Below are 26482 nucleotides of genomic sequence, written 5' to 3'. Positions count from 1 at the left end.
AGCATGTTTTACTAATTAATTCCTTTGTTTTTAGTAAAACGTACAAGACATAATGAAAATTTTTTAAATCTATTTCTTTTTTGTGAAATCAAGTTCAACATGGCCATGATTTACTAAAACAAAGAAACAAATTAAGCTGTATTTTAAAATTAAATTAAGATGCATTTTCAATTCATTGCAACCATTTAACTAAAACGAAATATAAAGCATAATGTATACATATTTTTTCACATCATAAGCAGGGCTCTGAACAAAAACAAACAGCATATAGTGAATAAAAAATAATATAGGAATAAAATAAAAAAAACACTTTTCCACAATCATCTTTAAGCTGTGTTGTTCAAATCAGTGGCTGTGTTTTTCTTCATGGTCCAATCAGTGTGTGTCGGAATGCATTGAAAGGAATTGAGATGCTTTCTGCGTAGTGCATGTTGCCAAGTGTCCTCCTTTCATTCTGTCAAGACCATTTCCTTTCCAAACGTACATTTTCTTTTTGACTGAGCGTCCAAACTTCAAATATATTACCTGTTAACGTTGTCTATGACACTCTAGAAGATTGCTTACATTATTACAAGAGAGGTCTTTGCTCGTCTAATATACTGGTAACCCCACACAAACATTATATTATTACAATAGAGAAATTGATGTTTGGCTCTGTTAACATTTCTGTGGATTCTGTCTGTGCCAGTGTAAGTTAGCAGTATTAGATGTGTCTGCGCTCTCTGTGTGTTTAATAACTCTCTGTGTTGGCCTTTCTGAGCTGCTGTCCTCCTCTAAGCTCCTTCAGACTCTTTCACAAGACATTATTGCATGAGGGCGAACCCATGAATAAAGTATGGTATAACACTGTATATTCCTTTTATGAATAATGTAACAGCAAATTCAATATCATTGCTTTTTTGCACGTTTAAAGCAATGCTTTGTCAAGATCTGTATTGTAGGTACTACAGCTGTCATGTTTAAGCATATAAGAGGGCAGGCCACTTAATTGTGCCCCTTTTTATCCTATTTTTGGTTTCTGTGCTGAGGTTCCTGTAGGATTTACTATGAGATATAATGTGCTTTATTTAACCAGGTGACAAAATCCCATGTGATGAACAATGTGCGACTCACTCCATAAGAAGCCCCTAGTTTACCACTAGTCTTTAGATGCTGTGTATAGCAGCTATGCTAAAGTCAGTGCTGTAACTATAGTGTTTTTCAGCGATCAGGAAGTATTTAACATTTTAAATTGTTAAAGAGCTCCAATTTTGGGCTTTTTGCAAGATGTAACTTAAGTTTTTTGTGTCTCCAGAATGTACCTTTGAAGTTTCAGGCTAAAAAACACAACATACAATTTATTATACCCTCTTGAAAATTTCAATTTTTGAGTCAGAGAGAACGTGCGCAGGACTGCCATTTCCCTGCCCACCAAATTGATTGACAGCTGCGTATTAACATGTCTCCGTAGAAGCATGTATAATCATATCAACAAGACAGGACATCCGCAACGACACCTGGATTACAAGATCTGTTGAGCTCTCTGTGATCATCGATCATCATCAAATGTGATCAAGAACGAGTTTTACAAGTTTACAATTTTTTTTAAACAGTGCATGTTTTTAATGAATTACAGCGATTTTACCATCCTTATTTTATCACCACAGCCTCATGTCAGTACAATTATAAAAGAAGATATAACTATACAGCAATATATATTAACGTGCTTCCTGTCACATGAGCAAAAACAGTGCAAATTTAAACGTGTGTGGGTGTGTGTGTGTGTGTGTGTGTGCGTGTGTGTCTGTGTGTGTGAACGTTGTAATGACATTGTGTGTGACTCATCGTTGCAGAAAGGCTTGAATTAATTCCACTACAATTACATCAAATTATCATTAGGAAAGTTCTTACTGTAGTATTTCTCACAAACATTACGTGAGATCTGCTTCCTTCATGCCTGTCACTGTGCTGTTTATCTGACACAGCGGAGGCGGAGATTGAGGCACACTCTGACTTGCACATGAGAACGGTGGGTGGGGAGAACTAGCATTAAAGGCACAGGCAATTGCTTCTTGAAGTGTAGTTGGATCACAGAGAGTTAGAACAGATCTTTTAATCTCAGTTTCTTTGCTAATCCTGTCAAGTCCAGACATTTTGACACTGTTTTACACTTTTATTATGTGTATTTAAATGCATTATTACCGATGATGCCAATGTTCAGTTTTCATTCTGGGCTGTTGGTTGCTGATTCCTCCAATACTTGGAGGGGCCTTAGAGCTTCTTTACAAAAACTGTTTTGAAAGTGATTTTAAAGTTGAAACTGTATAGAACATGTGAAGGTAATACATTTAGATATAGGAGTGCCCAGGCCCGAATTGGCTAATTGGGAGGACCTAGAGTATTCCCGGTTGGCCGGTCCATTTCTTTGGCCGTGAGGGCCAGTTTCCCTAGCTGCCTGCACTCTCAGAAGTCACACTTTTTTTAAATGTATTTATTTATTTATTTATTTATTTGTTTGACCATAGCTTCACTCTTTTAATTCATTATTTCAACGCAGCTCCACTCGTTTTATTTATTTTCTTGCAGTCTTATGAGCAGAATGCAGCCTGCAGGTTAATGATGACGTAATTATCATTCGATTCCCCAACAGTGGCACCTTGCTCATCAGCAAAATCATTTGTTAAGAGATGCTCGAGAGATGAAAAATGTATAATAAAAAGCGCAAGGGTGGCACTGAAAAGGCCAGAAGTAGAAAAGCTGAGTACATTTTTCGTTAAAACCAGCGGCAGCGAGAGTACAACAACACATGAAGATGATGAAATGGTTGGTAAGTTAACGTTAAGCTAGTTAGGAGCAGTGCAAAACAACGATGTCTGCAAACCACTGTTTATGTACCAAACTTTTTCTTGTACTGTAGCTCTTCAGCAATAGCAGCCTCTTGTACAGTTTGCTGCTAACAGTGAAGAGCCAGGGCAAGTAACGTTGCAAGCATCAGTCATGAGCACAAAACACTAGAATGGGCAGGCAGGATTGTCAATGAGTGAATATAAGAATTCCAATAATTAATATTAATGAATATTACACCAGCTCAATGAAAAATGTCCTGAGACAATGAAATTATTCACTTCATTAATAAATCTGACTTAACTTGATCAGAAAGCAAGAAAAGAAAAAAACATGAAGCCATAGTTAGAAAGTAATAGTGTGGTTAAAAATGTCTGGCAGATAACAGTGCAGTACTTATTTTATTCTTTATTTGTGTTTACGGTCCGGATATCTGTAAACTATTTTGCACAGAATATATATTCAGATATTGCAGAAAAGGACATTGTGATGTTTTAAAGAATAGTGTTGAAGATGTGCCCTTTAATGTTCTCATATTTATGAAAAATAAAAATAAAAAGTTATTAGAACATTCAATACATTTAATTAATATATATTTGTATTTATTTCATATTTTTTCATTCAAGGTTTGGATATTTATGCGCGCTAATTCTTACAGAAAATAGATTCTGATACTGTTTGACATTACATTGGGTTAACTACTCAAATAAATCTTCACTGAGGTACTGAATTGGAAATTATGTTATGTAAATATAGTCTAAGGCTTAAAACTCCTGGGCTAAAAAGGAGTCCCACTCCGGCCATGGGAGAGCCATATTTTAAATTCTAATGTTCAGATAATGAGGCTACAGTATGTTTGGCTTTTTGGGGTGGTTTTGTTGTTGTTGTTTTTCAGAGCTAGTTACAATGTTAACTAATCTGTATGTTCTACATATAACAAAATAATCCTTTTTGCTTTGATATTACAGTTTGTTTAAACCCTTTCCGCTAAAATAAAAAGGTTAAATAACAATCTTCCCAGGTTAAATTTACCTTGATTTTGAATCTTGGTCTTCTTCACACAACTGCCAGCTTATGGAAAATCAGAAAACGTTTAAATGATTTAGTTTTAAAATAACTGAACACCAAAGACATTCGAATAAAAACTATCAAAACATTACCTCATTTGCTTGACGATTTATGACTGCGCGGTCCCTTTAAATAACGTCTTCGTCATGTGACAAAATACGGAAGTAAATAGTTGCATGACATAGCATGTGACCAGGATGTTTTCATACATCAAGTAGACATTGCGTGGAACCCGTAATAAAATATGATTCAGCGATTATTTATCATTGTTTGTTTTCTTCCTCTAAATCTAGCTTCGCTGCCCTTGGTGATAAACACATGGCGCTTTGAGGATGCAGCCGGCACAGGTCAGACAATAACTCTCCGTGATTCATCTCTGAGGGAAGTTTTGGGTTTAATCGCAGTCTGGTTTGTTTCTGTAGCCTGGAAGGCGTTGGAGAAGGGTGGCTCGGTTCTGGACGCGGTGGAGCGGGGTTGTGCATACTGTGAGCTCGTGCAGTGCGATGGGAGCGTCGGATTCGGCGGGAGTCCGGACGAGCGCGGAGAGACAACACTGGACGCGATGATCATGAATGGGTAGGCAACTGTGTATATTAAGTATGAATGTAAGTAAGTGTATTTACATGTAAGTACATATTATATAGACACGTACTGTATTAGTGTATAATAAGTATGAATTAGCAGACACGCACCCACACTGGAAATCAATAAAATAAGAATTCAATAAAAATCAGAGTAAAAGAAATATCTCGATTATTATATTATTCATTCATTCATTTTCTTTTGGAATAGTCCCTTTATTCATCAGCGGTAGCCACAGCGGAATGAACCGCCAACTTATCCAGCATATTTTTTAATGCAGTGGATGCCCTTCCAGCATCCAACCTATCACTGGGAAACACCCATACACTCCCACACATACACTACAGAGAATTTAGCCTACCCAATTCACATATACCACATGTCTTTGGACTGTGGGAGAAATCGGAGCACCCGGAGGAAACCCACGACAACTACAGGAAGCACATGCAAACTCCACATAGAAATGCCTTCTTCCACATCTTCTGACCCAGCCGAGGCTCCAACCAGTGACCTTCTTGCTTTGAGGCAATTGTGCTACCCATTGCACCACCGTGACAACTTTTTAATTATAGTATATATGTTGATATATTTTGACTTCATTGACACATGAATTCAAGCTATACTACATTAATTCATCAAGTCAGAGGATATTGCAAAATAAATAAGTTTAAAACAATACTTATCAGGACAGTTTAAAAAAAACTTAAGTGTGTGTGTGTGTGTGTGTTTTAAAATGTTGAAAAAAATGAAGAGTATAATGAAAATGATTTTAAACCATTTTTTTTAATAAAATCACAATTTTAAATAAACATTTTTTAATATATAAAGTTCACACATTCTTATTTACAGTGGTTATACAGTACGTAACACTTTTTGGCAATAACCTGATCTAGTTGACATCATCAGTGATGGTCAAGCAAAGACAAACATCTCTCGATTAAATTAAGTATTCTTCCAAGTTTGCATTTGATATACGTTTTTCACAATCCAAAAAAACTGCTAGTTGGCAAAACACTACACACCTGTGTTGATGGCCCTGTGGTTCAATTTTATTGTTTTAGTGGTCAATTACTTGCAAATTTATATCAAATAATCAAAAAATATGCGTGTCCATGACTTCACAAAAATCATTTTTATAGTTTGTACAAAGATTTGTTTTTTAAAAATGCATTTTCATTCCCTTCAAATGCTGTTATGTAAAATAAAATGCAAATGGGAAAATGCAAGAAAAACAAATAAAGTTCTCAGTCTTTAATTGAAAACTGCCATGTAAAAATTAATCTCATTTTCATTTTTCGTATTTTTCATGTAAGGGCAAGTACAGCCATTGTAACTTAAATGTGTCGTGACCTCTTGGGTTCATTGACTTTCTGCTATCACAGCTCGTTATATTGCTTGATGTTGCAAACTGGTCATTTTTATCTTAATATTAAAATGTTTATATATCGTTATAAAAGGAGTGCGTCACGGTGGCACAGTTGGTAGCATGATTGCCGGAGAGCAAGAAGTTCGCTGGTTCAAGCCTCAGCTGGGTCAGTTGGCATTTTTGTGTGGAGTTTGCATGTTCTCCCCATCTTGGCGTGAGTTTCCTTCGGGTGCTCCGGTTTCCCCCACAGTCCATAGACATGCGCTATAGGTGAATTGAATAAACTAAATTGTCCTAAGTGTTTGTGAATGAGTGTGTATGGGTGTTTCCCAGTGTTGGGTTGCGGCTGGAAGGGCATCCGCTGCGTAAAACATATGCTGGATAAGTTGGCGGTTCATACTGCTGTGGAGACCCCTGATTAATAAAGGGACTAAGCCGAAAAGAAAATGATTGACTGGATGTCATAAACCGATTTGTAGTGCAAATAGTTTGATCGTTTACTGCCATTGGTTATTCCAAGCTATGGAAAATGAATCAGAATTAAACACAATTGCGGAAAATAAGCTTACTTCTGCATTGCAAAATAAGCTGAATACTGTATGTTCCATGTTCAGGGACACGATGGAAGTAGGAGCAGTGGCAGATCTGCGCAGGGTCAAAAATGCTGTGGGTGTCGCTCGAGCGGTGATGGAACACACAGAGCACACCTTCATGGTGGGCGAGTCAGGTAAGAGGTGTCTCCATGTTCATAATCGCAAAGTAGCTGGTCAAAAGGTCTTGTAGGTGTTTACATCAAATTGAAAAGGACATTTAAATCAAAGAGGTCGCTTCAACAGTTTAAAACTCTAAATTATAGGTTCAGGGTTCCCACTCTTAGCTAACACTGACTTTTCAACAATGGATAATTTAACACCGATTTTGGAAGCAAATTGAGATACTGGTTGTTTGGCTGTGAAGTGCTATTAGTAGCTTGATTGTAGTTTTAAAAACCCTCCATTTAGCTTTTCTGTCATCTATTTTTTAACATTCAGTCTTTAAAGTGGTAATTTTGGAACCAAAACTTCTAAAATTGATATTATCCTGTAATATAATCCTTAATTAACAGGTACAGTCTGGTGACTGCATTTGGCTTAAGGGAATTCCAGTAATGATGATGTAAGAGATAAAAATGGATTGAAAAATTGTCTAACCATAATAATAGATGTGAAACAGTGTGATTGAAAATGGTGTAGAAAATGTACATTTTAATAAATGGAAATTAAATTTAAAGCAACACAAATCTCTTATATTTTGTGACTTGGACAAAAAAAAATGCCTTGAATTTCAAAACGCCTTTTAAAATCCCACAATATTCCAGACATTCCATGACCTTTGGGAATTCTGTACGTAGAAACTGCTCAGATTCATTTTAAAGTATGAAGCACTTTACATTCGGTAATACTCTTTACACTTTACATTCTCTACATACTGTAATTCCATCCATAGTGTTGTGCCATTCTATGAATTCCATCTGCTCTCTTAATTAAAAGGAATTATTGAGTACTAAACGGCTTTCTTGCTGTGTGCGTGGCTGCTTAACATCCACATTACAATAAAAAAGGCTGAGTAAGCCTCCCTCTGCTCCATTTTTGCTCTTTCCTGTATCTAATGTTTATTTCAGATCGGCTCTACTAGCTGATTCATTTTGTTCAAAACTCCCTTGCCATTTGAAATACACTGGAACTGAAGAAAAAAACCCTCTTTTTTTTTATGCAGCCACAATCTTTGCTCAAAACATGGGCTTCACATCTGAGGACTTGTCAACTAACAAATCAATAGCTATTTTCTCTCAGTGGCTGCAGCAGAATTGTCAACCCAACTATAGAAAGGTGAGTCCCCCAAAAAACAGCAACCTCTGTGTGTAATCATCACTCCAGGGTTTACCTTTAAAGTTCTTAAACACCTTTGGCAACTTCAAACATGGGTTTAGGAGATGATCTATGGCAGATAAACCATTTCAGTATACTTCAAACGTGCCAAAGCTTTGAAAGATTGTGTGGTTAGATACGAATAAAGTTTCAGTCAGTTTTTTTCTCAGACTAGAAAATATTCACCGTGAAACAAACCAATGAATAATGCATAGTGAGATTTATGAAGAATACAGTGGTTGATTCCACATTCTGCTATTGGCACAATCAAAGCCCTATGGAAATATGTGGAAACAATGCTCTGAATACATTATTATTATTTTTGTTTTTTCATACTCTGATTAAACCATATAGGGTTGTTGGGTAAGTTAATAAAATCTTCAAAAATAAACCAGAAAACGTGGATAAAACATAACAAGCAGGAACATGTAGTCAATAACATTGCTATGTAATGCCATTTCTAAAAGCTAAATAAATAAATAGCCTTACTCCATGTCTCAGATCAAAGGATAATTTAGAGAATAATCTGTTCTGTATTCATATTCTCTTTTTAGAATGTTTCTCCAGACCCTTCCGAATCATGTGGACCATACAAGCCCAAAGCCAAGCAATGGATGCCAAAGCACCCGAGAGGAAATTTTGACCCCAGATCTCATGACACAATTGGTAAATGTTAATCCTTATTTATTCCAAGTGTAACAGAGACCAGAAAACACAAGTTGTTCAAGTAAACCTCATTCCCTTGCCTGATGCTAGAAACTGTTGTATTTTTTTGTCCATATGCCTCTCATGAATTCCACCATTACTGCACTTTAAAGTGACTTAAGATATCTAACAGCAACTTCAAACACTGTATACAACATCAAAAATGCTCCTAGAACTAAAATCATTTGCATAATAAAATATGGATACTTACATCAGTAGATGTTAGAACGATCAAAAATTCCTCCAGCTCAAAAGGCACTAATTTTCCCCTAGCACAATTGTCCTGATAGTACAAACTCTGAAGTGACATGAGTGTATTGAAGTACTGCTATTAACAGTGTCATTAACTAGATTTAGTGGAATACATAGACCCTGTTTTTTTATGATCAAATTGCTTTTTAAAGTAGTTGGTAGTAATGTTTTGTATAGAATACCTGTAGCCAGACACCTTGTTACTGGTAGTTCCTATTTTGCTGGGTTAGACTGGGTTAGGCAAACACAATAAAAAGTGGGTACGTCTGGAAATGGTTATAGGAACTAAGGGTGCTTTCACACTTGGTTCAATTGCCTGGACCGAACCCAAGTTCAACTGTCCCCCAATGCCACCTTCTCGACTGGTTTGTTCACACCATCTTTTTTTTTTGCATCATCAAGCTGCTGTTGTGTATAGCCAAAATGAAAAGACATATACACATTGTGGTCATTCTATTTTTACTGAATCTTTTGGTTTTGGTAACATACAGAGAGCGATTTGCATCTATCTGCCGCAAAAATATAAAAAATGTTCAGAACATAGCGTAATGTCTGCAGAAGTCGTTTGTGGAAAAGACAAGCAGACATTATCGCTGGGTCAGTCTTGAACCAGAGTTCACTTCTGGAGCATCTGAAGAGACCAGAGTTAGCAAGAACCATACCCAGACCACCTTTTTCAGGCAGACTCGGGTAGGGTTTGTGAGTGTGCACTCGAGTTCAGAAGACATCATTCACACTAGCTAAATGTACCAAACTCTGACATCAAACGAATCCATGTGCAGACCAAAAGTCCTGGTGTGAAAGCACCCTAAAGCCCTGCGCACATTGTGAGATTTCAGCCATGATTTTGTCATCTGAGACAAATTTGGGAATTCCTAAAAGATTCCTTAAATCCCAGGCTAAAACCAATTCAAATGACTGTGGGGAAATGTCAACAGTTTTTTTCTTCCTGGTTTTATTATTGAGACGCCTCGTGCAAAATTGCTGCTACAGATAGTTTACATTTGCTGTGAGGAATCATTTCAGAACGTGGGATAGTGAAAGTGTCACGAATGGATGATGTCAAACTCCGTTCGGGACGTTTTCTTCCATGTTTGGCGAGTCTTCATTGTCGTTCAGTCTGACTTTATGGCAGCTGAGATCTCACAGTGTGACATGGGAGCCATGTTTGTGCAGTCTGACATGCTATAATAGTTCAGGATTATATATATATTTAATAATAAATAAATTAATAAATAAATAAAATCGCACAGTGTGAGCCGGCCTTTAGAAATCTCAGTCTTATTCTGGGCATACTGCATTCACTATGATTTTACTCTCACGTGACCAGTTAGCATCACTTCATTGGCATTTACAAATGTTCTTGGACCTAATGTATTGTTTTTGAGCCTCATACAAAAGTAAAGTATCCATCATATGCACATTTCAGAATCCCTCTGGAAGTAGTAGATCATCTGGATACTTTTTATGTTCTCTATTATGAGTACTTTTAATTCAGACATACATTTGTCACATGCAATTTTTCGCCCACTATTTAAGTAGAGAGTCATGTGATTTTATACACAGCCAATGGAAACATTTGGTGCAAAAAGTCCTTTATAGTGCTAAGATCAAAGTGCCTTTCAAGGCAAGTAATTTCCCTTGATGGCCATCTTTAAAATGGCTCTCAGGCAGTATGCTCGGGCATTCTGTTTGAATGGGGAAACATCAAATTCTCCAAAATTGCTTAAAGCTTAAAATAAAATTCATATTATGAACAACCAATAAAAATAAACAAATACTGTCTTTCATTTCTAAACGTTTGAATCACAAAATCTGCAGAAAGTCATGTCTGGTCCGAACCCTTCCCCAGAGAATCGTCAGTCTATATCGATCTATGATTGGCTCCTGTACTTGAAGGTGGGGCTTCATTCATCATATTGACCATTACACTTTACCCTATTCAAAACTATAATAGTGACACATCTTGTGTATTCTATAGTCTTTGCTAAGACCCAGTTGGGAGTGCGGTTGAGGGGGGAGTTTAGGTCAGTTATTAGAAGTGAGAAAACTACTTGGAATTGATGCTAGCAGCTGCTGTTTTTTGTGTCCATGTTAATACACACATCTCCCATTTTTGAAGCGCTGATATTAATCCGGCTTGGAGCCGAGAGAGTAGAACATTAGGGGCTACATAAAGGCTTGAAATACTTTTGAAATAGTTATCTGGTAAGACAAAAACGATCAGTCTTAAGACAATGAAATCTGTTGGTGCAAATGTATTTTTCTGCAAGCAGACATGGACTTGTCCACAGAGTACTAAGCTCATTAGTTTGAATTTGCATAATGAGAAGAAAGCGCGATAAATGGGCTTCATGCCTTGAGGACATACTTGCAAACCGCTGCTTTGATTCAATTCATTGACGCATATGATCCTAGTTTTACATTCTAACTGTTTATTTTGATTAGGTATGGTTGTGATCGGAAGGCAAGGACAGGTCGCTGCTGCAACATCGACCAATGGAGCAACACATAAGATACCAGGGTGAGCACAAGCCGGTTACTATAGTTTGTCTCGGGTGTCCTGTTGAAGCCAGAGTGCATGAGTGTTTAAAACTGGAAGGAAAAACAATCTCTTCAACTGAGATTTAGCTCTGCTGTTGTTCAGTACTAGCAGAAATGGCTTTCCAGTCCCTTGTCAATAGAGCTTTAGTAAAGTGTATACATGCTGATGTGTAGCCGTGTAGGTGATTCACCAGTGGCTGGAGCAGGGGCTTATGCTGACAGCACAGTCGGTGGAGCAGCCGCCACAGGAGACGGAGACATCATGATGCGTTTCCTTCCGAGGTAATCATTATTCTTGAGATGTCATTTTATTAGTCTCTGTCTGCAGACAAAAATCTGTATGAGCTGCCTTGATGAATTAAAGATTTAGCTTATGTCAAATAGCTATTGTTTACTCCAACCTGTTTATGTTGCAATTTCTATTTGGACCACAAGGGTTGAGGTGGTTTAACAAAATTCCTAAATATTGGTGCTCTTCTCAAGGGTTCTATACTGTATGATTGTGTGTTCATGAAACTATTTAGTGTTTTAGTTCACTCCCGCTCACCAAGAAAAAGCTTTATTAGGATTAATCGTAAGCATGACAAGAAATATATCACCTGTGTAGTTTCTCCAAGTTTCCCAGTACTGGGTTGTGGCTGGAAGGGCATCCACTGTGTAAAACATATGCTGGAATACTTGGTGGTTCATATCACTGTGACAACCCCTGATAAATAAGGAACTAAGCCGAGAGGAAATGAATGAGTTTATCCATCAAGTTAATTATCAGATTATATAACTTTGTAGCCATTTTAAGAAATAATTCTCCATTTGTGGTCCTAATAACAGACTTCCAACAGGTGACGTAATTCAGGAAAGTCATGGAATCATTTATTTCAGACATTGAAAGTTGGGAATTATTTTTCCAAGTCATGGAATATCAGGAATTTTTAGTTTTGTCGCCCAAAAAAATCCATTTATCAAAATCTAAAATTTCAATAGCCTATTTTTTTATATTGTGCCGTTTCAAGCCTGTGGTTATATTCAGGTTGTTTTTTAGATCCATTTTATTCCTTTCACACTCATCAACTGGCAATCACTTAAATCAAATGCAGTCACCATGCCAGGATAATATGAATTTTAAGAGTTTTAGGTTCAAAATGACAGCTTTAGTGTCTGGGTTTTTGTTCTTTTTCAAACTTTGAGGTAAATTATGCATTGTTTTTCTCATAGTGGCTATTAAAAAAAAATCAAACAATTTAAATACAATTTTAATATTGTTATTAACTTAACTGATAATGCAATTATTATTATTATTATAAGCACAACAGTAGCCTTTAGGGCTGAATGATATTGGGAAAAAAACTGACATTGCAATATATTGTTTTTCCCCGATATACATCACAATATGAATATATTATTTTCACAAAATGACCCTATTGGAAAGAATTGCTAATTTTATATTGCTTGGAATGATTTGTAGGGGAGTGCAACTGCATAAATTATACTAAATAAAATAAAAGCACAGATTTAAAAAACAAAAGGAAATTAAAAAAAATCTAATTCCAACGTCTAACTGTACTGAAATATAAAAATTCAATTATCAGATGTAAAATAGCACTGCATAGTCTTTATTGTATTAAATAATTAAACAATATTTGTGACTAAATGATTTAAACTAAATAATGCCTTACACACACACACACACACACACACACACACACACCTGTAAAAAATCTTTCATATTAGATTAGAGTTCAACTTAAGAGATTAAGAGCAACGACTCCACATCACGTGTTTTGAACTGTGATCTCTGGTTTATTATAATCCCAATTTGAAATTGACGTTCCTGCGATGTGACTATTGCTGATTCACATATTGTGATATCAATGCTGAAACTGTATATTGACCTAGTAGCCTTTAATTCATTACATGTTACAGAAATTAAGCTTTTCAGGAGTGAAAGTCAGGAAATTTGACATTTGGTTTACAGTGGGAACCCTGAAATAAATAAAAAGGCATGTGGCTTTAGAACAACACAAACGTGAATAAAAAAAAATAAAAAAAAACTGAAATGTATCATTATATTAAATACTTTTATTCATTTTTTTTTTTTGAAGTTTTCTAGCTGTTGAGCTGATGAGAAATGGAGCACAACCCACCGATGCCTGTCGGAGGGCCATTAACAGAATCAAGAAGTATTACCCTGATTTTTTTGGAGCAGTTATTTGTGCTAATACTGCTGGTGATTATGGTAAATGCTAAAACTTGGTTATTTTTCATATTCAGATTTAGTATATGAAGATATATGAATAATGAAATGCATTTGTCTTTTGTCAAAAGGTGCTGCTTGTAACAAGCGTCCCGGGTTCAGCCAGTTTCCCTTCATGGTGGTCAACCCATTCACAAACACGCCTGAGTTGCATACGGTGAACTGCTTTTAATTGTTGTACCATTGTATACTTGCATGTGTTGTAAATTTTATTCATGAATTATTGAAGTGTATATGCCTTTTGATCTAAGTTCACTTTGCACTTTTAAAAATACATTCCTAAAATGTTTTTAAATCTTATGAAAGATCTGTGAACAAAATTAAGCTCTTGGATGTTTTATACTGTATTTGAACTGCTACATGTTTCCAAATAGACCATAATAAATTGCCAATGATTTATTTTTAAAAAGAATTTTTTTATTAAAGATTTACTATGACAAAGCACACTTGTTTTCATCATCTCAACATAAAAAGCAAACATTGCTTTAAAAGCTTTTTAATGCACTTGAAAAGATGTCATGTCCAACTCACACTGTGGACTCAGCAGCCAGGCAGAATTGAGATGCCAGGGCCATTTTCAGCCCACTGGAAGAAGTTACACTGCTTGCCCATTTTAACTGGGCATGTGTAGAAGTTGCGGCCATTATTGGGTCCCAGTTTCAGAACGGTTTTCATAACGGTCCGTTTGCCATGATGACACATGGGGAAATGCAGATCTGCCCACTGTTGCAAAAAAATAAAAAATCAAAAATCAAAAAATCAAAGTTGAAGTAATCGCAAACCACAAATTAGTTTGTCAATTTGATTAGAAAACAGTTGCAAGAATAATCCATAAAAACTACTGTAAAGTTAGAATTTTTTGCTAACTTGTAATAAACTTACCCTACAGTAAGTATGTTTATCAGAAGTTCAAGATGTTTCCTAATGTTAGGAAAATAGGAAATACAATAGCCAACTTCATTTTTTTACATTCAAGTTATGCAAGTGTCTAACTCAAGGGTGGCTAAAACTTTTTATTACGAAGGGCCAAAATTTAATCTTCATAGAGGGTTGTGGGCCAAAGGTAAATATACCAAACTGTAGGTGCATCCCAAATCGCGTACTTATACTATTTATACTACAAAAAAAATCATAGAATAGTGCATAAGTAGTGCGTTCTCACTGAAAACTCTAAAAACAATAAGTGCACTTTAAATACCTGGATGATGCACTTATTCATTTGGTAAAAATAAGTGTGGAATGTTGGACACTTCACACACTCACTCAACAGCCGCTGCTTTGCTGATGTAGCGAAGGTGCAGAGCTATCGGGCGCTCGTGTTGGATTACATTATTTATTTTGGATTGTGAAAGCAAAATTCTGCTACGAGTGATTTTCCCACCTCCCGATGGTGAATGCGATTATACTCATGGCAGGTATTATTTAGTAAATTGATGATTTATTTCACTAATTTGGCAAATGTCATCTGGGAAATGGTTTGAAATTCTGCTTAGTAAAAAAGAACATTAGTATTCCAGTTGAGATGACACTACATTCATACACTATGCTATTAAGTGTGTAAGTGCATTAGTACATAGTGTTCCATTTGGGACGCAACTTGCATTGCAGTAAATTTTGCTGGGGTAATTTCCTAATATTTAAAAATAATTAGAGAATATTAATTAAAATAGTACTGACTAATGCAGTAAAAATTGTAAAAGTTTAATAATGAACTTATTACAGTAAAAAAACATACTGTAAACAGTCCTATTTCTAATACAATGGAGTTCAATGCTGAATACACGAGTCATGCTGCCTTGTTTTGCTTGCCGATGTCTTATGCAATTTCCTCTACCCATCAGGTGATCTTATTTACATTGTAAAAACATTTAAATAAATAAAACTTGTTATTTTAGTTAGCTTTTTCTGTAGTCAACAATAAAAAATGGTTTCTTTAAATAAGAAATGACAATTCCTGTCAAAGGCATTGTGGGCCAAATTAAAGGTTACGACGGGTAGGCATGGGCTGGTGTAAGATACTGATGGTATGATAACCTTGGATAAAAATCACGGTATTGTGATTACTGCTCTAAAATATGTTCTATTTTCAAATGTCAGGGTAAAAAAAAAAAACTACTTTTTTTCCCAATGAACACAATTTTATTTTAATAAAGATTTTAAATATTTTTGAACGGTAAACATGCCAGACTTTACATTTTTGGAGATCTTTCCTTTCTTTTGATATAAAGTAAAGCCACTGCACTGCTCAGCTCTGTAGCTTGGAAGTAGATTTAGAAGCGATTTGGTTTTCAGATGTTTGCTGAATCGTGGCCTGACCAATAGCTTTTGATGTAGAGATACTTTTGCCCTAAAAAAACAAAATAAAATAGTCGTAAAAATACTTAAATATATTGTAGGAACGGTATAACAGAAAATTTAGGTGGTTTTAAAACCTTGAGTTTTTCAAACCGCGGTAAACCTTGAAACCGGTTATCCTGCCATGCCTAACAATGAGGCAACTTTGGCCCACGGGCCCTAGTTCGGGCATCTCTGGTCTAACTTTTCACTTCTCTTGACTGTTTAAGCTTCTAAATTCAGAAAAGCTGTTAATTTATGTAGAATCATTATTTTTTTGCTACAAAAGGCAAAAATGGAAATATCCGATTAGCTTTTTGTTCTGCATGGCTTTAACTTTAGATTAGTTTCAATGCAAAAAGGGTTTCTTTCTTACCTCAAAGAAGTTGCATTGAGTCTCTCGGGGCAGGGAGCAGGTGTAAAACTGTCTGCCTTTGTTTTCTCCTTCCTTAGTGACCACTCTCTGGGTGCATGGTCGGTGATGGCTTTTACAGCAGGGGGTTTTGGGAAGGGATGCATCATTACTTTGTTGCGTGCCCCTGCCAAATTGTTACAAAATATCAGAGTTAACCAAAACCAGCTGTTTATTTTACATTTATTTAACCATTTCAAGTGATTGTTCAGCCAGACGGTTTCACTTTAAACCAGCAATTTGTTTTGCTTCAAATACACAAGATGATAATTGGAAGATTGGTTTTGTCAGAACAAATATTGAAACTCAGTGGGGTCCAAAATATCATGATTAAGAGAATAAAGGTGAAATTAAGGTGGGTAAGTGATGAGTTTTCATTGTCAGGTGAAATATTAATTTATAAGTATAGAATAAACAAAGTATATACATCTATATATATAGTATCTCCTCATAGAAGATTAATTTGTATTTTTTTGGGTTATATTAACTCCATCTGCATAGATTATATTAAATAAAATAAAGCACAGATGAAAAAACAGAAGGATAAAACAAATCAAAAACCAACGCTTTATGGCTTTTAGTGGTAGTAACTGCATTGAAGTATAGAAATGCAATAATCAGATACAATAACACTGCGTAATCTTCATTGTATTAAATAATTAAACAATTAAGTCTTTGTTAAAGTGGCAAATGTGTTTTTTTTGTGCCCAAATGGTTTAAAGGGCACATATTTGACCCCTTTTTCAAGATTTAAGATAAGTCTTTTGTGTCTCCAGAATGTGTCTGTAAAGTTTCAGCTTAAAACAACCATCAGATTATTTATTATATCTTTCAGAATATTGGAATTTTCTGTTCTGAACACAATGTAGCTGTTTTTGTTGCCTGTGTCTTTAATGCTAATTCTCCCCACCCACCATTCCTACGTGCCTGTCAGAGTGTGCCTTAATCTCCGCCTCGGCTGTGTCTGATAAACAGCACAGTGACAGACATAAAGGAAGCAGATCGAGAAATACTACAGTAAGAAGCCTTTCTGCAATGAGTCACACACCAGCGTACGCGTTTAACTTTGCACTGTTTTTGCACAGCAAATGTGACAGGACACACATTAATATCCACTGCTGTATGGATATCTGTTATGTTAATGTTCAAAATAAACCTGATTTAACGTCCACAAACCAGGATTGAAGTGTCTTCTTTTGTAATTGTACTGACATGGGGCAGTGGTCATAAAGACGGTAAAAATCGTTGTAATTCATTGCAAACAATTTAAAACTCATTCTTGATCACATTTGAAAATGATTGACGATCACAGTGAGCCAAACAGATCTTTTCAATCCCATTTGCTTTGCGCATGTCTTGTTGATATGATTATGCACGTTACTACGCAACATGTTAATATGCAGTTGTCAATCAATTCAGTGGGCAGGGAAACCTACGTTAAGTTGCGATGGGCCACAAAATGGGAGGCAGTTAGATCCTATTTAACGTCAGTAAATAAAAAAAAGAAGAAAAAAAAAGAGAGACGTATTGTCTTTATATTACCTCAATATGACTGTGGACACACTATACCTACACACAGTTCTGTCTAAACAGCTTACAAAAGATTATTTTCATCATAGGTGCCCTTTAAATCAACTTGAAATCATAGTTACAGGCCTTAAAAAACATCCACATAAAAAATCTTTAATATTATAATTATAATATTATCTCATCATATAAGATTAATTAGATTTTTTTGGTTGTATTAACTTATGAAACAGCAGTATTTCATTTATATATCTTCACTGGTGAAACAGTAACCACACTTGCTTACCTTGAGGAGATGTGCTTCATGTTTCCTCCAGAAAGCGCTCCATTCGTGGTTTTCATTCTCTTGTTAGGCTGACTGTGGTCTGTTGGAGATTCTCTCTTATAGGGCTCATTGCCTTTGAATTGCATCCCACTCACGCCATTACTGGGACTCTTCCGCTGCCAGTTGCCGTGCGTGCTCAGACCTCTCATTGTCTCTGGTGTGTGTGCCTGGCTAATGGCAGGACTTGAAGGAGAGTCAGGTTTTGCACCGAGGCTGGTTAGCACTAGAGTGGTTGTCCCAAATGCGGCCCTGCGATTCATCTTTATTTCCTGCAGGGGTTTGCTAAAACTGTTGCAGGGGTAGCGGATCAGGTCTGAACTCAAAGGTGAATGTTCCAGCTTTTGGGGCTCTTTAAATGAGAAATAAAAAAGATATAAAAATATATTTGTAGATGTGAAGTATTTTTGAAAAATGTTCTGTACTAATACTTGCATTTAGAGCTTACCATCTGGCCTGGGGCTCATGCAGGCATCACAATGCTTGTTGAAAGGCCTATTGATTAAAGTGCAGAGGGAACATGCCCACTCTTCCTCTTCTCGTTTAGCCACATGTTCGCTGCTGCTCATTCCTCCTTGATAAGCCCATCCAATCAGACTATTACGAGTTGGGAGTTTACTGTCAAAGTGAAAAGTCAGCAGCTGGATTCTTGTGTGTAAATGTGTGTATACCAGTGTGTACAGTGAGACCACAGTAGATTCTCTTGTCTATACATGTAGGTAGCTACTAGGGTAGTGTTTACAGATGTGGCCAATCAGTTACATAGTTATTTTGCTTTATTCAAACAAATAATACACCGTCAACCTTTCCTACCCAGAAAAGACTGGATGTGTAATATGATTCCAAAGGTATTTCCGAAACAAAAGGAATGCTTGCTTGGAAATGGACAGAAACATGGTCACGCTTTATACAACTTTCTTAAGATTTTTTTTTTGTTTGTAGCCCTTTATTCCCTCTTTATATGTAATCAGGTGTTTTGCAACAAGTCTATTGTTCAAGTATTAATATTATGGTTTTAATACTTCTGAAATCAATGTTTAACTCTACCACACTACCAAGATCCATAGATGGTTCATGTTTGATGTCCTTGCAAAGCTAATTTTGTGTACTGAATGATTCTTTATTAAAATGAATGATTTTCATTTTATGTTAATATGTGTGCAACATAATAACATTAAGAAACTTTAAACATTTTTTAAACATTTACCCAGAATGCATATGCAAATCATTTAGCTTGGTAACTTCCTCATTGTTCAACTCAGCTCCTGAGGGTAGTACAAAAACCATCCTTATAAAAATTGATGACTAAGGCCGCACCCTAGAAGAACGAGAGCAGACACATTGCACAGGAGAGAGAGTTGTTCTGTTCCAACTCAGGACAGCTTCTCTTCAGGTCCAGGGAGCAAGCGTGGACCCTAGCAGAAATTATATAACAGCACAAACGTTCCCATCTCCATTACTTTTCTTTCTTTCTTTTCCGTCGAGAGTCTAGTTAAGTTCAGAAGTCAACACGACTAGTCCTTTTGTTGCCTCAAACTTGAAACGACAGACTCCACCTCAATTCAAGCCTCACAGAACAAAAAGCTGACCACCAGTGAACCCACGTGGGAATCCAGCTGAACAGAGGGAGTTCTTCACATCACAAAAGAAACACAAGTAGCTCCTCCGGACTATAGCATTACTGAACTGGTCTATATTATGTAACCCTAAAGAGACCATAGAAGGGTTAAACTGATTATTTTTGGTTCGTTTGGTTTACACATACATGGGTTTTTATGTTGGATAGCAAAAGCCATAGTTGAAGTCGACTGTCTGTCCGAATGATCGCTAGATGATTTATTTGTTCGGATTTAAAGAGTCCAATTCAAATGAATCTTCAATTCACTTTGAGCTAATTTGCTACAAGTAGAAACAAAAATTAAACCGTAGTAGTTCCTGGAAGTTTTCAATACTGATAAATAAAGAAGTTTGCTAAATGTGTTTGTGCTATCATGCATAAATATTACACTAGATCAGTGGTTCTCAACCTCGTCCATGGAGGACCATCAACACTGCATATTTTGGATGTCTTTTTTCTCTGTTACACCCATTTCAGGTCTTTTAGTCTCTGCTAATGAACTGATGATCTGAATCAGGTGTGTTTGGGTAAGGAGACATCCAAGACATAAGGATTTTCTGATGGATGACCGCTCCAGGATGGAGTAACCTATATCAATTCTTATGTCATTATGATTATTTATTAATAAAGTTGAATGTTTAAGAGTCTAGATTATATGATGACCTTAGTGTTATCTAACTTCAGACTAAAACTGGAATAATGTGTATAATTGCTTTTCTTTATGCCAAAGGATTTGTTTGCTCAGGATCTACCCAGCCAGGTCAAATGTCATGGAGACCTGGACTCTTGAACAATTGAAAAAAAAACTGTTCATATTGTTATTTGCTAATGTATTAATTATGTCTAAAATGATATTTGATATTATAAGTGTTAAATCTTTTTTTTTTTTAAATCCTTTGTAATCTGCCAGTTGGGATGTAGATTATACTGTTTTAAACAGTTTTGATAAAGATCGCTGAGAGTACACTCAGCTTTGGGTAAAAAAAAAAAAACAGATTGTATTTTGAGAGTGTGTGTTCTATTCGATTGCGGATCCTTTCACAAGTCTGGGGTCAGCTCTAAACAGCCTAGTGGCTGTCTGATGTTTGTATGCTTGAGATATTGAGATATCGTTCAGAGTTGTACGCACGCACCCACGTGGAAATTTTCAGTCTATCTGTGTTTTCACCAATCAGGTTAAAACACCTATATGTTGGACACAGTTAATGATGTTATGTAAGAGTATAATTGTTGATGTTTTTGAGATTGTAAGCAGAGCGGCCTACGAACTCGTTTGCGAGTGTTGAAGCTGGCTTCTGCTGATGAAACTGCAAACTATAATCAGTAAACTTTATTTATTTGATTCTCTACTCAGGCTCTTCTTCATCTGACAGACTGGTCATTTTTGGGTTCAAACTGTAAATTATTCCTACATGTTGATCGGTGGCAGTCTGTGCTTGTCTTAAAGGGAAAGTTCATGAAAAAAAACTATGTCATTTACACATCCTTTCTTGTTCCAAACCTGTTTGACTTACTTTCTTCTGTTGGACACAAAAGTAGGTATTTTGAATAAAACTGGAAACCTGTAACTATCGACTTCCATAGTAGTTGTTTTTCCTTCTATGGAAGTCAATAGTTACAGGTTTCTGTTTTTTTTTTTTCAAAATACTGTCTTTTTTGTTCAATAATGAAAGCAACTCATAAGTGTCTGGGATTACTTAAGAGAGAGCAAATAATTTTTGGAGGATGAATGATCCCTTAAATTAGTCATTCACTTAATTACTTCAAAACAGCTGATTCATTTGCATTGTCAACTCAATAAAACACAGCGTTGCTCAATTTTATCTTTGTTCTTAGTTCCCTGTACTTTTTATGTACCATATATGTGAGAGGTAATAATTAAACTTAATAACATTTTACTTTTTTTGGCAAAGCCATTGATGATTTGAGCTATGAGTGGAGGTGGCTCTCACCTGATGTTCACTTCACTCGGATCACCAGTTTGACAGCGCTGACAGTAGTATGTCATCCTGCCGTTGTCTCCCAGTCGACAGACAGTGACAGTTCCGCTACACTGCCCACAGTTTGGACGTTTGTACACCTTGTAATGCTTGTAAAGCGGAGACCCATTCTTTCTACACTGTTTCAGAAATAAAAATAGAACTCAGATGTGACAGAAATGGTAAAAATTACTGACCAGAAAAATGTAGAGAGAATAAAGTACCTTATAAAACAGAAGCGTGAAGTCTCGAGTCATCTTCACAAGATGATGAACTTGTTCGCCCGTCAACTGACTGACCTTAAAAAGCACGGAAGAAATAAAAAAACAGCTTAAAAAAAAAGTAAAAAGCATCTATTGAACTGTAACATCGCTCAGACAAACCAAATGTATTGGTATTGCACAAAGCGAAGTGTACCTTGACAGCAGGGTTAAGGCCACTGTCGAAAAGCGCTTCGTTTTTAATTATGTTTCCAACACCAGGCAGGACAGTCTGATCCAACAGAACATCACACAGCATCCTCGCTCTCTCCGTCTTCACAGCTTCCACCGCCCGAGAGAAACTAAACTTGGGCGAACAGATATCGAGAGCCTCCATGGCTCTTACTTTCTGCTCACAGTCCTCTAAAAGTCTAGGAGAGGCAAACAGAATTACACTTCCCCTGAGGAGTCAGAATCTTTGAAGGTTCAGTGTAAAAACGAAAAAGAGTTCAGACTGTCTGGATCATGGCGAATTAGGATAGTCTGGAATTTAATCCCCCGTTTCTGAGGATGGGAAGTTGTCGACTTGATGAGCTGACCTCATGAAGATTGCACATTAGAATAAAATGCATGACTTGGAAAGACTTTCAATGATGACGCAAGCTGATCCAGGATTAAATCTAACACTTATATCAGAATATTGAGAGTCTGAGCTATTTTACCTGATTTCTACAGTTGTGTCAAAGAAACAAATGGCATCGTTGGTGAGCTGGATAACCAGGATTGGAGGCTTTCCATTCATGTCTTTCTTAATAGGGTTTATCCTCAAGGAGCCGTTCATGCCGAAGTGTAATCTAAACCAAAACATATATGAAGTGAATATGGATACTTGATATAATCTTTTCAGCATTGACTATGTGATGTGCACATCTGTAACTGTCACATTTATGGATGTGTGATGTCATGTAGGGATCATAGTTGACCAGGTTTGTGGATCAACCGCAAAATTATTAGATGCATGTGTTACTTTGGTACTGTGTTACTTTGGTACATCAAATATAATTGTTAGAAAACATTGACAAAGACATTTGAGTATTTTTGCAGTACTGTAAAATACAAGCCTATACAAATTAATCTTATAATGGCTTTCGCTATTTTGGTGAAACTTTTTTCATGGCAAAAAAAGATGTTAGAAACCAATAACCATTGACATACATAGAAGAAAAAACTAATGCTATGGAAATGCTTACCAGTTTCTAACATTCCATTGAATTGTGAGGAATTTTTATTTATTTTTGGATGAACTATCCCTTAAAGCACTGTTTATTTCATTTGCATCTTTGCTCTATTTGTCTATGCTTATAATTTGGTTATTTTCTGCAAATGTACTTAATAACAAAAATCACCACAATCATTCTAAAATAAAATGATTTCTAAATAGAGCTATGAAAGCCTTCATTAAGTACACAGCAGAAAATATATGCACTGCAACATACACTGCAGAAAAACAGTATTGTGAGTGAAGATCTATGGATGGATGGATGGATGGATGGATGGATGGATGGATGGAGTAAATTTGCATTTGAATGTCAAATAACAATCACTTGGTTCCTAACAGCACTTTGAGCCCCAGATGAAAGATATTATCAATCACGCAGACAGTTACTCTCAAAGGACATACTGCTGCTAATCTCTCCTGCTTGCTAGCGAGCAAAGTCAGCTCAGAAATCAGTCACAAAGAGAATCTAGCTAATGACACATTGTAGAGCACAACATAACAAAAAATGAACGCAGTAACTTAATATAGATGTTAATAATTCTGAAGTTCTGAAAGTCTTGAAAACCCTGTATTCCACTCCATCACACACACACACATTTTTTACAATAGTGAAATAACAGTACTAATGACTATCATACAGTTTACATTAATTTTGAATGAAAATTGCCATTTAGTGTCACAAATTTACAATAATTTACATACCAAAGCATCTTTAATCTGATAACATATTTAAAAACAATCCCAGCACTTTCCCAGAGATGAGTTGCAGCTGAAAGGGCATCCGCTGCGTAAAACGTGCTGGATAAGTTGACGGTTCATTCTGCTGTGGCGACCCCGGATTAATAAAGGGAGTAAGCCGAAAAGAAAATACCATCCTTCAAACCCCTAGCTTATTAAGCTTATTAATGTATAGCCTTTGCAAAGTACTTATTCATTTATTTACACTCACCAGCCACTTTATTAGGTACATCTTACTAGTACTGGGTTTGACCCCGTTTTGCCTTCAAAACTGTCTTAATCCTTCGTGGCATAGATTCAACAAAGTGCTGGATCTGGTGACCGTTTGAGTGGAGGCCACTTGAGTACAGTAAAGTCATTGTCATGTTCAAGAAACCAGTCTGAGATGATTCGCGTTTTATGACATGGCGCATTATCCTGCTGGAAGTAGCCATCAGAAGATGGACACTGTGGTCATAAAGGGATGTACATGGTCAGCAACAATACTCAGGTAGGCTGTGGCATTGACACCATGCTCAATTGGTACTAATGGGCCCGAAATGTGCCAAGAAAATATCCCTAACACCATTACACCACCACCAGAAAAATGGATCCATGCTTTCATGTTGTTGACGCCAAATTTTGACCCTACCATCTAAATGTGGCAGCAGTAATTCAGACTCATCAGACCAGATCAACGCTTTTCCAATCTTCTATGGTCCAATTTTGGTGAGCCTTTGTAAATTGTAGCCCGAGTTTCCTGTTCTTAGCTGACAGGAGCGGCACCCAGTGTGCTCTTCTGCTGCTGTAGCTCATCCGAGCTCATTCAGAGACCCTCTTCTGCATACCTTGGTTGTAACGAGTGGTTATTTAAGTTACTGTTGCCTTTCCATTAGTTCGAACCAGTATGGCCATTCTCCTCTGGCATCAACAAGGCATTTGCACCCACAGAACTGCCGCTCACTGGATATTTTCTCTTTTTCAGACCATTCTCTGTAAACCCTAGAGATGGTTGTGCATGAAAATCCCAGTAGATCAGCAGTTTCTAAAATACTCAGACCAGCCCGTCTGGCACCAAAAACCATGCCCCGTTCAAAGTCACTTAAATCAATTTTCTTCCCCATTCTGATGTTCAGTTTGAACTGCAGCAGATTGTATTGACCATGCCTACATGCATTGAATTGCTGCCATGTGATTGACTGATTAGAAATTTGCATTAACGAACATTTAGCAGTTGTACCTAATAAAGTGGCCAGTGAGTATATTTACTTAAGCTTTCATTAGATTAATACTCACAGTACTAGATTTAATGTTCCTCATTTCTATACTGTTACCCTTTATATTACATTTTTTACAATCAGCCCTGTATTTCCAACCATAACATAATTTTCTTTCAGACTTAAACAGGGCTCTGGGAAGCAAGCCAAAAAACAAAAATCACTCTCCCTGATGGAGCTCAGTTAGACCATGACAAACAACAAATCACAACATAAAATTATCATTTTACGTTAAACACACAACAGAGATGAATTAATGTGTGTTTTCTGCTCACCTCAGAGCTCTGACGCCAAAATACATCAAGAGCTCTTTCCCCAGAGTCTCCACACCTGTAAACGCACTGCCCTTAAAACTCTGATAAGAGCTTCTGCTGCTGTCATCTGACTGAAAGAAGGAAAGCACGTAAACATTCAGATCCATAACATTGACCTGTATCATCAGCTTAGCTAACATGCTCTTAACTTACTGTTGTTTTGGTTTCATTTCCTTGTATGTGTAAAACTTTCTGTCCCTTTTGAACTCTTGCACGAATCTTCTCTCCGTTCAAAGTGCATCCTGGACCTTCGACCATTTCGACCTGTAGTTAAGTGTCTTTACAAGCAAACTACAAAGCAAAATATGATCGGATATTAAACAGATCGTTAACAGTATCCTAACGAGAAGAAGTGAGAGGTCGCTGAGCCCGCCACATCATTATTTAAATCTGCGCAAATACGCATGCGCCAATGGCTCGCAACTGTAGACGTCATGGCGCAAAAAAATGACATTCCTGAAACTTGACATGTTTACATGCCAAGTCTTTTTTGATCACGTAAACTGGGAAAGTATATGGTCCAAACAGCAAAATTTTTTCCTTACTAATAAGGAAATATTTTTTAAGTTGTTACATAGCATTTACCCTGACAAAAACTTCTTAAAAAAGATTTACATCAGACTTTGACACAAGTTGACTCCTCCTCACTTATTTTGGTCATGCAACTATGTGTTCCAATTTTGCAAGATGTTAATTTATCTCAAATACTACTTTACAGAATTTTTGACTCCAAAAGTAATTATTTAAGTTTTTGATACAAATTTTAATGTTTGCTTTATATTAAACGATCATTTTTATGCAGATTTTATATAAATGAAAATTTTCTAAATACAAGCCAACATTTATAACATTTAAACAAAAGATTAAAAATTAAAATTCCAGATTCACTTAAGAAGAAAGCACTCAAAACATACCTTTGTCCTTTACGTAGCTGGGGGTGGATCGATAGTTCGAAAGACCCACCCCTCTTCTGACAAGTCCAGAATTTGGCCCCTATATGAGCTC

General features: G+C 36.4%; 2 protein-coding genes across 2 annotated transcripts; one reads left to right on the top strand and one right to left on the bottom strand.

The window, feature by feature from the left end:
• The first annotated feature begins 4061 nt into the window (after positions 1 to 4061).
• On the top strand, positions 4062 to 13942 carry aga (aspartylglucosaminidase). Its single transcript, XM_056472241.1, has 9 exons — positions 4062 to 4238; positions 4314 to 4467; positions 6454 to 6566; positions 7595 to 7707; positions 8301 to 8412; positions 11152 to 11227; positions 11422 to 11529; positions 13347 to 13480; positions 13570 to 13942. Exons 1-9 carry the CDS (start codon positions 4136 to 4138, stop codon positions 13668 to 13670), a joined length of 1014 nt encoding a protein of 337 aa, XP_056328216.1. The 5' UTR covers positions 4062 to 4135; the 3' UTR covers positions 13671 to 13942.
• On the bottom strand, positions 13920 to 25857 carry neil3 (nei-like DNA glycosylase 3). Its single transcript, XM_056472240.1, has 10 exons — positions 25631 to 25857; positions 25439 to 25548; positions 22613 to 22744; positions 22108 to 22321; positions 21915 to 21989; positions 21664 to 21830; positions 18542 to 18711; positions 18058 to 18445; positions 16209 to 16371; positions 13920 to 14221 (listed from the first exon to the last, which is right to left on the bottom strand). The coding sequence occupies exons 1-10, from the start codon at positions 25733 to 25735 to the stop codon at positions 14039 to 14041; spliced, it is 1707 nt and encodes a 568-aa protein (XP_056328215.1). The 5' UTR covers positions 25736 to 25857; the 3' UTR covers positions 13920 to 14038.
• Between the last annotated feature and the right edge of the window lie 625 nt (positions 25858 to 26482).

The sequence above is a fragment of the Danio aesculapii genome, chromosome 14 (assembly GCF_903798145.1).
Source record: "Danio aesculapii chromosome 14, fDanAes4.1, whole genome shotgun sequence".
In the NCBI taxonomy this organism is placed as follows: Eukaryota; Metazoa; Chordata; class Actinopteri; order Cypriniformes; family Danionidae; genus Danio; species Danio aesculapii.
Note: the sequence above shows the minus strand (reverse complement) of the source record. Positions and strands in the feature narration are given on the sequence as shown.